At 33.8% G+C, this 15,167-nt stretch overlaps 1 protein-coding gene across 3 annotated transcripts in view; it reads right to left on the bottom strand.

The window, feature by feature from the left end:
• CDH10 (cadherin 10) overlaps nt 1–15,167 on the bottom strand; it is a 94,995-nt gene that overhangs the window by 24,344 nt on the left and 55,484 nt on the right. For all 3 annotated transcript variants that reach the window (XM_063162393.1, XM_063162385.1, XM_063162402.1), the window contains exon 3: nt 8,109–8,403. In XM_063162393.1, coding sequence (XP_063018463.1) covers nt 8,109–8,403 — 295 coding nt within the window. The remainder of the gene's footprint in view (nt 1–8,108; nt 8,404–15,167) is intronic.

Genomic DNA, 15,167 nt, shown 5'->3' with positions numbered 1-15,167 from the left:
TAAGTAAAGTGTTCAATCATAGCACCAATACCAAGGGAATAAGCCATGTGCCTAACTATTGAAACAGAGATGAGTTTTCCGAAATATTCTGTTTTCAACTGCTAGAGAATAAAAATACTTGTTTCAGTGAGTCCCTAAAAATACTGGCTTCTCATAAAGAAGGCAAAATGGGCATATTGCTGGTTATACTATTCCTATTAAAATGGAGTGAATAATGAATTTACAGAGAAAAGACCCAAACACAAAATAAAATTTAAAAAATAAAAAAGTATATACACAAGTATAAGTATAAAGAAATTAAGAGAAAATAACTTTCTATTGTATTGAAGATTGCTCTGGTAACCATTCGGAATATGCTGATTCCGAAAATTGGAACATTTTTTAAAAAGTAAGAATGTGGGGATGGTAGGTGTGTTCTAAAAACTTTGTCTCTATGATTCACAAATGTCTTGTCTTCAGCCACTCTGAACTCCATGTGTAGATATATGTCTATATAACAATTCTGCTAAAAGGTGAATAGGCCTTTCTGTTTAATATATTTAAGTTCTGAAGCGTGTTGTCTTGATTCTGAAATGCACTTTCAGACCATCCTACTACTATAGAGAAACTGCAGCGCTAGAATGTATACTTGCTCCTAAAGAATACCTTCCCTGAAAAAGCAGTTGTGCAAAAGTCGGATAACACAGACCATGTTCAGTAGCTGAAGTGCTGCAAGTTAAAAAAAGGGCAAAAAACCCCCAAGCCACTGACTACACTGACCAACAAGGAATTGTGCAAGTAAAGTTTACAACTCCTCCATTTCATATCCATACCAACACAGAACAGTCACAATCAAGACATCTGTCACAACTGCCTGATGTGTTAATCAGAAGCTTCTACATTGTAAATACATAAAAATAAACACTTTGTGTCTATTACATGTAAGTGAATAAATAATTTTTTTCTAATTTTCACATTTCCCTAATTTGTGAAACTAAATGTATCTATTAATAGGTCAATTGTATGAGACTTTTGTTTTATTTTAGTTTAAAAATATAAGGAAAACCAATTTTGAATAATAATTTGGAAGGAAACTGAAGAAAATGTTTAATAAATTTAAAATATATTTTAAACAACTCATTTTTAAATGCAATACTATGTGTCTAACAGTTACTGCTATTAGGTGTCATAATGAATATATTAATTAATACTCTCAGTGCACATGCACATGAAACAGCAAATTACATCATCTATGCTTCTCTCCAGCTGGAATGAACATGGCTGCATATATACATCCCTCAAAAAAACCTGTCAGAAACTTCTGAAAACTGTAGATTTGTACCTATTCCCTCTAAAGTCTGTGGAAAGAGACTTGTGCTCCTTAATTTCATCGCTATCACACCATGCAATTGGTGGGTTATGTTCAGGACAATGTACACTCTATTACCCAAATGCAGTAAGGATGAACTTTACTTTTTCATGTTACCTCAGCTCTTTGGATTTTATGGGTCTGGTACCTGGGAGGAGAAGTGCAAGGGCACTACTACACTTCCAAGTGCCATTTAGGATACAGAACTCCCCTTGCTATGAGAGGAAAATAGATGTGCTCCCCAGGCTTCCACGGGGGATCAGCAATTCCTGTAAAAACCTGACAGAAACCACATCAAGAAGTAAACAGGAGTAATGCCATCAGTGTATCAATTACATTCTGCACATCATCTGTCAAAGCACCAGCTGGTTTTGCTTTGCTTTAGTACACTGAAGACCACTGATGCTCAATAAAACAAATTTATTGTTTGTTCTGGTTGGAAACCTGGACCAGAAATCCAAAAGCATTGAAGATGATCACTTATTCCAGGGCTTAAAAACTACAGTGTAGGTATCAGTTAATAATCATTACTTGGTTTAGATCTTACTCTGTCTTTTACATAGTCACAGGTTGCCTCTGATGAAGCTGGTCTTTGACTTTCGAAATTTAAAGCCTAATGTGAACTCTATAGCAGTGCATAAAGGAGACAGTGATTACATACAGGAGAGATGGAGATGGACATTTTACAAGGGCAGCATGTAGGGATAGGACAAGGGGGGATGGCTTCAAACTGAAAGAGACCAGTTTTAAATAAGATATAAATACAAATGCTTTACTGTGAGTGTGGTGAGGCACTGGAACAGGTTTCCCAGAGAAGCTTTAGCTGTCCCATCCTTGGCAGTGCTCAGTGCCTGGCTGGATGGGGTTCTGAGCAATGAGGTCAGCAGGTGACATCCCTGCCATGGCAGGGGGGTTGGAACTAGGAGATCTTTAAGGTCCCTTCCAACTCAAACCATTCTATGAATCTATGAAAAAGGCACCATCTATGTTATTAATAACACGCCAGTGAATTCTGTTATTTTCTTCTGGCATAATTGCCTATTTTACACACCATGAACTAGAATTCAGTAGTGGTAAACTTGGCCCAGAAACAAACAGTCTTTTGGCAGATTATTGTAGCTCTCAGAAGACATATTTTAACATAACTTTAATTGTAGTGTTTGACTCTCCCTAGAGTCTAGGACTATAACAGTAATTAATATATTTGGCCCTTGCTGCTGTTTTCTGCAAGCATCTTCAAACACAATACAAGTATTAATGACTTTGACCTCAAAATTCATTTATGATGCATACATATTAGATAAAAATCACTGGAAATAATTATCTAGGAAAAGGAATCCACAAAATATCCACTGTAGAGATGGATTGTAAGCTTAGGTTTTGTTTTCTTTACTCCCAGCTGAGTTATGTGATACTTAACTAGAGTAAGTACCCTCTATAGTAAATTATCCATACAAATAACAAGCCAAATTAATAGAAATTTTCTGCTGTTTTTTAGTGGAAAAGACAGGAAATAATGACACCTATTTTCCCCAGAAATAACCACACATGTTTTCCTCTGAAATAATCTATTTTAAGCTGCAGAATACAGAAAAGAACTGAAAAGGGCTGCATGTTCAGAGAACTCAATGTCAGAAAGATCTTTGACTACAAGATAGTCCTGTAAATTAGAAAACAATAAGTTGCAAACAAGCACAGGACTGGATAATTTCAATTATTTTAAGATGTCCTTTTTAAGGAAAAATATTTTAGCTTGATGGGACTTTGTTTTGCTTGTTTTTTTAACTTATTTTTTCATCTCCTAATGGCAGGATTTGTGTGCAGAGTGAAATAAAACTCTGTAAAAAAATTTAAAAAAAATCCTGATTTGGGTTTTTGAAATGTCCTAAGTCAGAAGATGCAAAATTGTTTGTTGAGAGAACTTTGTATGAAAAAAAAAAAAATTTTGAAATATCTTAGTAGGAAAACAGAAGGAAGTGTTGTAAGATGAATTCCATGGCAGAGTGGACGAAGCATTGGGAACTGGTGAAGAGCACTAATGAGAGAGTATAGAAGAAGCTAGAGTAAAAAGTTAAGCAGCTCTAACTGCTGTCTAAAGAGAAAGAAAAACATATAATAAGAGATAGAGATGACAGAACAACAGGGCACCCTGTACATCACACGTAAACCCAGAAGGAGGTTACATCTTCTGAATATCATATATTGATATCCCTAATTTAGAAGCAGAAAAGCTACAAGATGCAATAAGGATAGGGAATGATTATAGAACATATAAGCTGGGAAACTATATAAATATATAAAAAGAGGTCTAAAGAGAAAGTTCTGAAAACTTTTCAAAAACACACTAATAGGCAAATTCCACAGGAAAATCCACCTAGAGGAAAATAGACTATCTGCAGTTCTGAAAAGAAATCTCCAAATGAGCAGAAAGAGATAGGTAAAAAATATGATGGACAGAGCAGAAGAATGTCGTCAAAACCGTAAGAATATTCTGGGTCACAAACTCTGAAAGTAAGGAAAGGAAAAAGTGAAAGAAGATAAAAATCCAGTAATCAGTACAAAGACTTCAGGAGAATAAGTTGTCTTCTCGGATATCGACCCAGCTGTGAGATCCTGAAGCTGGCCCATTTATGTCTGCCTTTTCAATGTTTAATAAGCAACAAAAGAAAGATGAACAAGACAACAAAGAATTTATGGGCCTTTGTAAAACACTCTATTTGATAATAGAAATAGCCATATCCTCCGGTGTCTGTCTGGTTAGTACCACAGCCGGAGGAAGAAATCAAAACTGCTCTTGTGGTCTGAAAGAGGCTGGTGCATGGCTACATCAGGACTTGATAAGGTTTATGGATGGAGGCATATGGAGTAGATAAAGACTCAATAGTGCTTTTCTGACTTTCTGATCACCTTATCTTTCCTTCTAGTACAGGAAACTTCAGGATGGAGCAAACCCTGTTCTCCAAGGGTGCACAGATTTCAATCACTCCAAGGTTTTGTTATATAAGCATTTCATTCTTTTCTTTGCATGATGTGATACCATGTTTCTCTTCTTTCTGGTATCCAGATAAGTGCATGCAAGGTTCATATGAAGACCTCACCATTGTAGCTGCTTTACAGAAATAGACAACACAGTGGCAAAACTGCAGAATAGCTGACTTTTTGGGGGTTTTTTGACACTTCTTACAGTAGAGATAAGATTAAGGCAATTTGAAACACTGATATTCAGTACCAGGACAGAGAATGCAGTCACCAGGTGATGGCCAAGGTTTTGAGAACACAGACAAAGCACAACATAAATACAAGGCACAGGTACAAGTTGTAAGTTAGAAGTCATGATAAAGACTGATACGGATTTTATGTATAACAAAGAAAAAAAAGAGTAAATATTTATTATCTATGAAACATTGCTTGTGTGATGAATATACATATGAAAGACTATGTTTATTTCCACAGGAATTGGAAACAATGAACAAAGAGAATTGTTCTGTCCTCCAATAGGAGGCATGACATCTGATCTCAATCTGCACCATCCACGTGCACAAGGTCCACTTTCATCTTTGATAGTGAAAGTGTAATGTATTTTGTTTTTCTTTTCACCCCATTTTACTATACTGTACAATCCTACTTTTATACATAAGGAACCTTCTCTGTGTAGATGTTTTGAATAAGCTAGTATCTTAAAAAACATTGTTTGGGTATGTTTATGTGTCTGTCTAGTGGTCCAGCCTTTGCACCTGATTGATAGTAAACTATTGAACTTAGATGGTGACACACCATGTTGACTATGTTGGGCTAGATAATGAAAATATTACAGTCCTGAGAGTACCACACTTTCTGTAGAACCATATAACTCACCTCTATTCAGGTAAGGGCCACAGTAATTTAGCTTTGTAATTTCTCTTTCTGGTACCTATCACTGTGAAAATATTAATATCATAAACTCCTCTTAATGTTTGCAGACATTTATAGAAAAATTAACTGTTTCTACTTTCTCACAGAAGTGACTACTACAGGGGACATTTAACGGAATGTGCAATTACATCCAAGACTGCAATTTCTATCTGCATGCCTTACATCAAGCCTGGCAGTTTCTTAGCCCATGGCCAACAGTACTGGGCAAGTAATGGGCTGCTCACAATACCATAACTAAAAAAAAAAGGTCCAGAGAGAAAAAAATAGAGAAATGTCAGAATTTATTCCCATTTTCCTTTGAATGAGGAAGTGAAATTGTAATAAAAAATGTAATTGTTCCTTTTTTCATAAATTTTTCATGGAAGTTGCTTTACTAAAAATTCTTGAATTGTATGATGCCAGAAAAAATACTAATTTAAAAATATTTTGTAATAATGATGTGATAATATATTATTGTTGTACCAAAATGTGAAGAATTTTAACATAATGACTTCACAATTTCTAATTAGTTCTATTTTTCTCAAAAGTGTTATGCAGCTTATTCTTTTAGAAGACTTCTCTCCTTCTTCCCTTAGCCTTTAGTTTTCAGATTACTGAGTAGATTTTTTTTTTAAGTTGGAGAATTAAATTAGTGTTATGAAGAAATGAATACTTTATAAATCAACTTTGATGAATACTTTATAAAATCATGTCATTCTCTTATGGACTACAAATGAATATAAACCTCTAGGGAGCAGACATAAAGCTAAAAGTAATAAAGCTCAAAGAAATGTTGCCTATCAGGTAGACAGTCAGTCACTCTAGCAGCTGAATGACTGCATTTCTAAAATCCACAAACATGATAAATTTGAACTGAGTTATAATTCTCCTAATTATTATATTTTTATTGACAAAATGAAGTCCATTTGTTTCAGCCCAGCTATTTATTTAAGATTCAAGGTTAACACACTGTACACCCAAGTTGGTGTGTTTGTTGCTCTTTGTTTTTCTATAAATTATTGTTTTCTAAATATTTTTCTTATCATGTTATCTCATTTTTTGTTGTTTTAATGCTGATATTTTGCAGTTTCCAAATTTTATGATCTATGTACAGCTGTACAGATACACTGGAACCTTGCGATCTGAATACTTCAGAAGCATTGAAATAATGCTGTGAATGTTTGAGAACACTTAAAGAAAAAATGTTATTTATGGAATTGAGACTGATGAAATGAAGAAACAATAGCTTATAACAGTATTACATAATAATATAATATTTAATGAAAACAATGATTAATTTTACTATATCTTTCCAATCATGTTTTAAACAATTCATTTTGTAATTTACAGAAAAAGCATGAGAAATAAAGTTGAAAATCTGAGACATACTTTTTCAGCCCTCCTGTAATCGAGCCAAATGCTTCTCTAGAAAATGCTCCAGAAATGTTCCCCCAGGATGCACTTTCAAGATGCTCTGCCTAAAGCTGTATATGTTTATGGAAGTTTAGAAAACTGACCAGTATGTTAGTAAATTGGTATCACACTTTGTTAGATTTTGGAACAGTAAAGGTGGAAGATTTTTCAGTTCTTCACTTTATGTGGGCTGATTTGATGAGATTTCAGTACAGGCCTACACATTCATCTGTCAGATTTCTTTAACTTTCTTTATAAATTTTATTTTCCTTTACAATAAAAACCACTTGCTGAATGCTGGATTTGTAAAAACTGATTCAATCACAAACTGAAAGCAGATTGAAATATTAAGAACAAAAAGATATTAGTATTATGCTTCCATACATTGCTGCACAGATTTGCTGAGGGCATTCTCTCTCAATAATTATGTATTTTTTTCTCTTTTAGCATTTTCCAAGGTCCTTGAAGTCAAGTACTAAATTATCAATACCTATATATTTAGGACATCTTAAAAACTTATCATCTCAACAGGCTAATTTAGTAATCTAAAATACCTGTTTGACCTATTCAGGCAGTGGAGGTGATTAAAATGCTAATAATAGCCTAAAATTACATTGAATGCATTGTTTGTTTTCTGAATTTTTAGAACTTAATATTATAATAGCTACATTTATACAATTAATTAATTATTATTATATTTTAAAAGAAACATATTTTTAAGTTTTAAAAAATTATTCTTAATGAATTGTATGCACTAATATCAATAATAGGTCATATTCCAACTGTTATTGGTTATAAAATTCACCAGCTGGCATGATCCAGGCCACAACTCTGTAGTTAAGATAGGATCTGAAAATACATTGCAAAGAGAAGAAAGATCAAGTCACACAGCTGTTTAACATTCATGCAGGTGTCATTTGTGGATGAGTTAAGGAAGTGAAAGCGCAAGAGGATTTGTCTATACAGTAAAAAAGTGACAGAAAAGCAAATAAAGAGGGTGTCTACCTTCAGACAGTGCATCAACAGTGCATGAGTCAATATATAATTCTCCTCACCCACAGAGGGAGTGGAGACAGCTCTCCATTCAGTGCTTACAACCACTAAGAACTTGCAGTGAAAATGAAAGAAAAAAAATATTGAGCTTTAAACAGGCTAATTTAGTCACCTTATTCTAACAGTTCCTGAGGAGGAGGATGATTCACCATTCACCTACTATCTATAATATTTATATTCCAAAGAACTGTAAAGCCAATAATTTGGATATTCCAAGTAGAAACAGATCTTAGATCATAAAAATCTGGTTCTGAATGCCTTTTCAGTATTTGAACAAATATGTCAAAATGAAAAAAAAAAACTTATCAGGTAGAACTCTGCACATGACTGACTTTTGAAAAGATGTGGAAATAATTTGTCAAGTAAGAGAAAAGGCATTTGTACCTCAGTACAGAGAACTCACCTACTACTGACATCTCAGGAACACTAGCAGTGTAAACTTCTTCTGGAAATGTTGGTTCATTGTCATTGATGTCATGGATCTTGATGACAAACTCAGACTCAGGTTCCACTGGTCTCAAAGTTCTTCTGTTGATAGCTTGGGCACGCAGGGTGTAAAAGGCTTTCTCTTCCCTGTCAATTCTCCGAGTTGCATGAATATCTCCTGTTTTCTCATCAATTATAAAAAGAGTGCCAGCCCCATCTCCTGACAAAATGTATTTGAGGGATCCATCTCCTTTATCCTGGTCAGAATGAAGCTGAAATGGAAGAAGACAGTACTTTGTTTGAAAGCAATGAAAAGAATGGTTGTTTTTAAATATCAATATTATATTTTAAGTAATTCTGTATGCCACATATGTGGTTGGTACCATTAAGAATGTAATTTTTATTCACCACTGACTGACAGCCAGTTTCCTAACTTAGTTCTCAGAATCTTTCAACTTGGCTGTTCTGGAAGATTTTTTGCAGCAACACCTGTTCTCTGCTAAGAAACCTCTGCACCACATTCTTAAAGAAGATTTTTATGTTAATACTGACCTTTTCTTTCCTTGAAGAGATCCTATTAAAAATTCACAACTGCTGTGCTAGTTGTAAATTCACTAAGCAGATAAAGAACATGGCTAAATACAAGACAATTAAGGAAAACAGAACCACTGATTTCATGAAATAATATATTTTTAAAAAATTTAATTTCATATTATTTATACTCCTCCCAAATTGGGGAACATTTAATTTTAAGTCATTTTCACTTGCACTTTATCAACTACTGTAAATAGACTAAAGGAAAACCACCCAAATTTATTAAGCATTCAGTATTGATTTAACACTCATTATTTAAGTTGTATAAAACTTAACTTCACATACATAACTTGCAGTCCTGACTGCCTTTATATGGAAAATTATTTAATTATGCTTTGTTGTTCAGCACACCCGCGTGGATGATGGCTCATTTGATCTTTTGGATACATTTAGCATAATTTCTCTAAACATCTTGTTGGAAAGGTCCTTCCAATCTCATTAATTCCATAATTAACTGAAAGAATCTGGCACTCGCATTTATTTTCACCATGAAATATATTCTTTTTAGTAAACTTAGTTTTGAGTTCAGCAGAAGGATCAAATAAAGTAGAAGCTCTTATTACAAAACTGAAGTGCAAATAGATTTTTTTTGAAATCACACTCAAAAAATAGCAAAATATTCCAGTTTAAGAACTGGTGCATTTTTTCCCTTCTAAAAACAGTTATTTGCACACGTAATTACAGCACTGATTAAATCCACAGAAAGATTATATTTAGTCATGTGAAGAGTTTTTGTTAATTTAAGCCTCCATTTCAGATAATGAAAAATGTTAGACATGTAGCATAGTATAAATACCCCCCTTGCTTTGCAGCCATGAAAGTATTTCTTTTTCATCTGTGATGCCCTCATGTTGTCTTCCATAGCAACTGTTTCAAGTATTAGAATAAAAATATTTAATTATTGTGGTTTCGAATTTGTCTATCCTTGTCTTTTGTGCTGAAACCAAGCATACAGAGTGGACTGGTGGGATAAGCCAAAGTCAAACAGTAGACTTTTATATTGTGAAAAATTTTCAAACGCTGAATATTTCCCACAGACTTGATGTTGAGAAAAATTTTCAAACACTGAATACATCCTGCAGACTTGATGTTGTGAAAATTTTTCAAACACTGAATATTTCCCACAGACTTGATATATGTGGAACAGACAGAACTCACCAGGCATCTTGGATCAAAGCCTTCATGGTAGAAATTTGAATACTATCATGTTCTGAACTTTGATTTTCTACATGAAAGTATTTAGACCCATTAAACTTGGCTTACACTACACACGTGCATGTTTACAAAGTATTTTTTTACTGTTTCTTTTCATTCTACAACAAATAAAAAATTATGAAACTCCACCAAACACAAGGAGTAAGAAGGTAGATGTTAAGAAAAATCCTTTGCAAATAGACATTTTTCTTTCTTTTCCTTCTGTTTCTCTTAATGAGTTCAAACTGAAGGTTGCAAGCCATTCTCACACTTCTTTTGAGGAATGAATTTTTAAAGTGAGCTTTAATCTCTCCCCTGATGGATCACAAAAATTGTGACTTTTCATGCCTCCAATTAACCCTTTCACCCTTCTTTAATGGACTTGACAGCATCTTCCAAGCTGTGTTCCATTTTAAAATGTCATCTAGAGTAGGTAGTTCTTGAGTGTTTTTTTCTCCATGTCTTCCTAGAATATAATTTCACTTTAAAAATATTTTGGTCCTAGGAACTCATTGCTGAAATATATGGCCACTCTATGAAATATTTTCATACCAGAATGATGAAGAGCATGATAAGAGCATGCTTTTCCTGAGACCTGTGACAGAAATATAAAATAAGGTTCTGTTTGAGTGGGATCTTTAAATGGGCACATTGCAGTTTTCCCAGATGCTTTCCAAACCCAGGTCTGGCATTATTAATTCTCACAAAAGGTTAAAATAGTGTATTGGTGCTGCAGTGCCTGTCATTTCACTCAGAAACCATTAAGCAGCCTGGCAAAATCCATTCTAATACATTATCTCCAAAACAGAATAACTCCATGCAAACAGTTCCCAGCAACAGTGTCTGGCCAAACTTAACAGACGGATGATGCATGTAAATTGTTTTGGAGAGTTATATTTAACAAAACCATGCCAGGAACTAGTAAAACAATTTAGCAATCCCAATAATCATATTCTGGTGCCTTAAAATATTGCCTGGCACTTGAAGCCTGAACAGTATGGTGAAGAAAACTAAATCAGAAAACTAAGAAAACCCCTGCACTACAAAATATAAAGCTTTTGAACATCTATATTTAAATCCAATTTAGTGTGCAAAGATCTTTTAACACAGTTATTTGTCTAACATGTAAGGTACCATCATTATTGATTTCCCATTGCCTCTCCTGTAGCTATGTTTAAGCCTTAGTGAGGTGATTTAAAAATGTTTTTATGCCCACAAAATCATTAACCTATTACCTCTGCCAAATTCAAACTTCCTACTTGTGGGGTTTTTTTTTGTTTGTGTGGTTTTGGGACTTTTTGTTTGTCTGTTTTTCCCCACACATATATTAGCAAAAAGTTTGGAAAAGGACCTGAATATAGGACTTTGAGACAATCACATAAAGACTTCTAGGGAGCCAAGAATTGGACCTCACAGTAACATAAAAGGAATACAAACATACATAGTTAGAAGAACGCTTTAAGCTATAACACTATGCTCACTAAAAAGATATTAATAATGCCTTTGGTTTGATAATCCAATTTAAATTATATGTATATACATAGGAGTCCAGAGTTATGGTAAAAAAACTTCAAATTCAGAAAAACCTTTCAGGTCTTTTTGAGTGATCAGGAAACACAAAGGTATAGATAAAATGAACAAGTCTTCCAGACATAATTCAAGGGGTGAAAATTTGTAATATAGTTAAACAACAAAAGAGAATATCTCCCATTTTGTTTTTTCAGTTCTCAATTCAAACCAGATGTTACTAGAGGACACAAGGTCACTAAAGTCTGCCCAAGGTGCTTCACAGCCCTGTTTGGTGAATCGTTACCCAACTCCAAAATGCATGAACACTTTGTCTAACAGTGCTGCAGAGTTTTTTTCATTTTACTCAAATACTAAAAAAATATTCTGTGAAATATTTTTCTGCTACTTTTAGCATAAAGTGTTTCCTATAGTTATTTTAGCTAATGGGCATCTGTGATTCATGTCAGCCAAGCTGAGAAATGGAAAGACATCTGTTTCATTTAGCAATTTCATCGCACAACATGATCAGCTGTGAAGATGTGGTTTTGTTTTCATATCCGTCACTGATATTTTGCAAACTCCTGAATTTCTTGCTGTTCTTCCACAGAAATACTTTCCTTTTCAGCTGCACTGGTATATGTATTTTATGTGTATTTTTTCTCACTTCATAGGAAATCAGAACGTCAGTTGGTATTATTTTATATAGCCCTGTTTCATTATACAGTAATTGCAATTACTATGATATTTTTGCATCTCTTCTATCTAAATTGGTTGAATAACATTTTTAATCCAGAAGGATTTCATATAAATAAAAAAGGAAGATCTTGTTAAATGGAAGATAATATTTACAGAGGGGCACAAAATGGATTGTTATGTGAATACTTAAAAATAAAACTGAATTAGCAATCCAAGCCAGACACAAAAACCGGTTTTAAGAGAGGTTTACTTTTTATTAATTTGTGGGAAAAACACAGGGTTAATGAACATATTACATCCTTCTTTAGGGTAAATGTAACCATAAATAAAATGAGCTCACAAAAAGATGCCCCAATCAAATTCAGCTCAATAACTTTTTAGATCTGTAAAAGACCTTTGTAAAAATATTTTCAGAATACTTTAGTTGAATAACATAGTAATTCTGCTTCAAAAATTGCAACACAGGAAATCCGTGTTAATTAACATCCAATGATTCAAATCAAACCTGTCCACTCAGGATTTTGGGATTTCTCCCCATCTTTCCCCATGAAATCCACACAATTCTGAAATCTCCCAAAATGAGTATAAAGTAGGTGGACTTTTTTTTCTAATAGCATACAAAGTGTTAATTCTATTTTCATGAAAAAGTGACAGCATGCTACTGGGTAAACCAGAGAGAAGATTGGGCTAGTCAGATCTATTTTATCATACAAGCTACTTCTGGAATTCAAAATTATTTATGACAATGAGAGATAGACTGTAAGATCTGTCACACATATTTCTATTTGAATTTCTGATTCAGAACTCTCTCTATGATTTTTCAGAGATTGGTATTCAAATAACTACACACCAGATATGAGTGCATTAAGACACCTCCCTCGAGTTAGAAAATTTACTGTAGGCATTAATGCAGTTCAAGTTATTTTTAATCTTAATTTAATACACTATAATGTATAGGACACTTTCCAAAACAGTTTAAAGTTTTTGTAGTCTTTGCAAACTGACAGACTATATTATTATTAACTCACTAAATGGACTCTTAATCTCTTACTTCATAGCAGTCATTTTAGTTATATACTGCAACATTTTTTTTTCTACTTTCTTCGGCAATGCGTCAATATTTCAATTTAATTCTATTATCACAGGAACAATGAAACCTCAGTACACTCTTGAATTAGTCTATCTTTTAGATTTTATACAAATAAGTCCAGAGCATCTCCTAATTCTGAGGATAAGTTTCAGGGCAAATTGTAACCTATTTGCTTTATTTTTAGTAATTATATTAGCAATGTGAAGCCAGAATACACCATAGAAGCATTTGCCATTTCACTCATTGTTCTAGTGCACACTTAATGTTAGCAACTTGACTGGATACTTAGTCGAATAGGAATGATTGTGTCTCTAAACATAATCACAACAGTGGGAAGATCTGACATGAAGTCAGCAGAAAATAATTGATACAGAATTCCCACAATGGAGATATTTATTTTAATCATCATGAACTGAACTATTAAATGATGCAGTTGTTTAACAGTAGCTGCATTTACTGCTAAAGATTTTCAGACCAGCTCGTATCCTGTGTGGTATCCTCACAGCTGACAGGTGTAACAGTCATGGCTCTCAGACACATTTACTCGCCAAAGAAATTCACTTATTTAAATGTATCCAAAAGCTAACATTTTAAGCAACTCTTTTCAGCGATTCTGTAATTTGCACTAAGTTTTACTCAGACATGTCACACATTCAATTTTCTCACTCAGTTATACTGTCAGTTTGCCAGGACTGTGCTATTGTATATTATTTAAGAGGAGACAGGCAGAAAGGAAAAAGATTTAAAAAAAAATGCTTTGTGAGACTGGGAAAGATAAGGGATGAGCAAACTAATCTGGAAGTGTAACAAGTAATGTCAGATGAGGAGTACTCTGAAATTCTTTTGCAAGAAACGGAAATTAAAAACTCCAGCCTGCAATGCAGACTATTTTCAGACTGTGTTTGCTTAACTTGATTCATTATCAAAAGGAAAGAGAAAATTATTTTCCACTATTTTTATTGATAAATTTTACAGTAGTTCCTAGATGTTCAAAATATTTGTTTGTTTTTAACAATATTTAAAAATTGCAAGACATAAATGAAAATTAATATACTTTTTTAGCATTTCTTTCCGGATCCCTGACTGAAATACCATCACATAGATAGAATTATAATTTTCACAACTCCCTACAGTTTTCATTACTGATAGAATCTTGAAGATTCTCAATTTCCAGAAAATAACCATTCAACAAACACATTTTTTTCATCACTAGATTTGTATATTTTTCCTCTTATTGTAGATTATTTTAAAGGGAAGAGTCAAGCCTGGAGAAGGTAAATAGTCTTGTCACTGACAAAATATTCTAGGATTTCAGGTGAGAAAGGCTGGATTTTTTTTTTTTAAGATACATCATATGAGCAGCAGCAGAAGGTCTTTCATAGATGCTCTAAGTCAATTTGCCAATACCCAATCTCCCTCCTCAAGCCAAGGTCCTTATCTGATGTTCAGAGAGTTAGAACAAGAAAGTTTCGGCTTCATTAGGTTGTTGTAGCTTCCACTCCAGAAGACACACAATCATTGAGCTAAGATGAGAGACTAATTGAATTTCATACACCAAAAAGTTCTTGCATAAGCCAATATGCATATTGTCTTCCAATTTTCATGTAATAAATAAAATCTGTACATTAGGAAAAGACAGAAAGAAGCGCCAGTAGACCTGATGTGCCCTTACTTCCTGGCACCTCCAATACATGGCTATGAGTGAGCAGAAGGGAATTCTTGCACTAAAGAGAAGAAAAAAGTCCTGACCCCTCGCAGTTGTCCAGGTCCCCATTCATTAAAACACTGGACTGAACAAAGAAACATTGTTCGGCTCTCCTCCTACTGAAATCAATATGGCACAAGCCTACATTCCTACTTCTACGAGTTGTCTCTGTCCTGTGGTCTCAGAATAAATATCTGTTAATATCTTCCTCAGACTTGGTTGGAGGGTTTTTTTAACATCCATGTGTT

This window comes from Melospiza melodia, chromosome 1, assembly GCF_035770615.1.
Source record: "Melospiza melodia melodia isolate bMelMel2 chromosome 1, bMelMel2.pri, whole genome shotgun sequence".
Lineage (NCBI taxonomy): Eukaryota > Metazoa > Chordata > Aves > Passeriformes > Passerellidae > Melospiza > Melospiza melodia.
This window is presented reverse-complemented; position numbering and strand designations above follow the sequence as displayed.